Source organism: Arachis ipaensis, chromosome B08, assembly GCF_000816755.2.
Source record: "Arachis ipaensis cultivar K30076 chromosome B08, Araip1.1, whole genome shotgun sequence".
Classification (NCBI taxonomy): domain Eukaryota; kingdom Viridiplantae; phylum Streptophyta; class Magnoliopsida; order Fabales; family Fabaceae; genus Arachis; species Arachis ipaensis.
In genome coordinates, this window is record NC_029792.2 from 13852962 (window position 1) to 13855405 (window position 2444).

At 32.7% G+C, this 2444-nt stretch overlaps 1 protein-coding gene across 1 annotated transcript; it reads right to left on the minus strand.

The window, feature by feature from the left end:
- LOC107610564 (protein C2-DOMAIN ABA-RELATED 7-like) lies at positions 930-1650 on the minus strand. The gene is made up of 3 exons (XM_016312601.1): positions 1534-1650; positions 1330-1425; positions 930-1235 (listed from the first exon to the last, which is right to left on the minus strand). The coding sequence occupies exons 1-3, from the start codon at positions 1648-1650 to the stop codon at positions 930-932; spliced, it is 519 nt and encodes a 172-aa protein (XP_016168087.1).

The window sequence follows — 2444 nt, forward strand, 5'->3', positions numbered from 1 at the left end:
TTATATTTTAGGTCTGTTATACATACAAGTCTTTTTGGCTTACAAGGTATACAAGTTGTTCTAAGTCTAAGAAAAAAACACACGCGCCACTCTTTTAGAATCAAGCGTCCAACGCATGCGCCTTAATCACCCTTCCACAACACGTTCACTCTTCCTCTTCTTCCTCAATCAAAACGCAAACCGTCAAGATTCAAGGGACATTCGAAACAAACTACGATTCTGCAGAAACGTTCCAACTCCTCGCGAAGAGTAAAAGAAATCAAGAAGAAAAGATACAAATCTCCATCAAAAATCACCAGAAAAAACGAAGAAACATTATTCAAAGTACTGTTTTACTGTTCTTCTAGGTTTTTCTTCTAGATTGTCTCTGTCATATGCCTCATCCTTAACCAGCAAAACATTAAAAGATTTCAAGAAGAAATATACTGTCTCCCTCTGTTTTGGGTGTATTTCTTAAATCCTTTGGGTGTATTTCTATAACTGTTTGGGTGTATTTCTGTAATCCTTTCTGTAACCGTTTGGGTGTATTTCTGTAATCGTTTGAGTGTATTTATGTAATCGTTTGAGTATATTTCTGAAGTTCCATTATCTTCAAAACGATTTTAAAGCTTGATTTCAGAAACCATGAAAATCGAAAAAAAAAAAAACAAAACAAAGAGAAAACGCACGAAGGAGATCCAACAAATTTGACAAGCAACTCGAAAAAAAGAAACGAAATCTTTTGAAAAATGGAAGTTATATATTTACGCGTTAATTGATTTAAATTAATTTAAAAGTCTGTTAAAAAAGCACGTAACACAAACAACGCGTTTAGTGGATTTTGTTCTCTTCAAACTTGTAAAGCTTATAAACGTAAAACATTTGTATGTAGAGATTTTCTCTTTATATTTTCTCATACAATAATACACCTTTTATAATAATGAGTTGATTCAAGATCTTAGTCCTGATAAACCTTTACAACCGGGAATATTACGCCACTCAATTTCACATTCTATTTCACCGCACTCAACATTTTTCAGTCTTAAAATCATAGGTTGGACTATACTCCCATTGCGCCAAAAGCATGTGCTCTCTTCAGCTAGACAGTTAGTCCTATTTGGTTGAATTTTCTTCACCACACATCCATCTGGCAAACTCTTTAATCCCATCAAATGGCACCCAATATACGGCCTTATGTCTATAAATGCATCGCCCATTTCATCGTCTGCAGTGAATATGTCTTTGTCGAAAACTTGCTGCATAGTCAAACATATATGACAATCATCATAAATGTAAATCACAAAAATGAAAAAGCTTCTGCACTAATTTTCTTGAATGTATAACACGTACCATAGTTATTGGAGTTGCAACATCCTTAACATAAAGAGTCAATTCTTCATTCCATACTGGATTAATATTTTTCCGTATGTACGCGGTTTTCAACTTCTGCATATGTATCAAATTAAATAATCAATTTATCGCATTGCTACAATATTGTATTATTTAAGCATGTATATAAGTATATTCAATGAGAAAAAAAAATAGATTTTTGACCTGTTCTTCCATTTTGACAACAACATAAGGGTCACTAGAATAAGTATCGCGTATTGCGAGATTAATGCCTCTTTTAATCCTAAGTTTGATAGCACCAAGTATATGTTCCACTGACATATTCCTTGTCGTAGACACCAACACTTAAAATCACCAGAGGGATAATAATTACGTTCTTGATGATGATGCTATTGTTTATCTACCAAGAGATAATTTGAATTTGACGTATAGCTATCTTTAATATATATTAACATTAACTAAAATCAAGAAGAAAGTGATAACCACAGACTAAACAAGAATATGTTGCACAGTTACACTAATCTTTTAAATAGAATTGACAGTTCAGCAAAAGAATCTCAAAATACAAACGTTAACAACTGAACCCAACTAAAAGAATATGTAGTTACTAATTAGTGTCATGTATGTGCATACAATGTTTTTGCTTGTCCGATTTTTACTGATCTAAAATATTAACTTTAAAAGTTCCGTTATAGACTGAGCCAAAATGGGTCCGTCGTTCCACAAATGGTTATTCTGGTCGTGCCTTTCCCACAATGGAATACTGTCCATAGTTAGCTTATGCGACAATGTGCATTCTTTTTTACTATTTAATTTGTACTGTATATTGTTGAACACTCATTTAGTTGGTGACCGCAAGAATATTCCTAAATAAATTAAAAAAAGTGCTAATAGATAATTAGGATCTATATTATGAAAAAAAATCATCATCTATTTTAACCTCTTTAATTAATGAGAAAGTGGACCGTGGACGTGGACTCCACTGACCTCACAATGAATTAGATGGAGCCATGGCAATACTACGACGTGAAGAAAGATAATATTCAATAATGTCTGGTGTAATCGGCGACTTGTTTATTAGCTATTTTTTTATATAAATAATGAGTAATACTTTA

Bases quoted from the DNA above. Each gene is read 5' to 3' on its own strand.
- LOC107610564 (XM_016312601.1), bottom strand. From the start codon at position 1,650: ATGTCAGTGGAACATATACTTGGTGCTATCAAACTTAGGATTAAAAGA. The intron at 1,426-1,533 runs GTCAAAAATCTA...ATACATATGCAG, and splicing joins TTGTCAAAATGGAAGAACAG to AAGTTGAAAACCGCGTACAT. The intron at 1,236-1,329 runs GTACGTGTTATA...TTGACTATGCAG, and splicing joins TTGCAACTCCAATAACTATG to CAAGTTTTCGACAAAGACAT.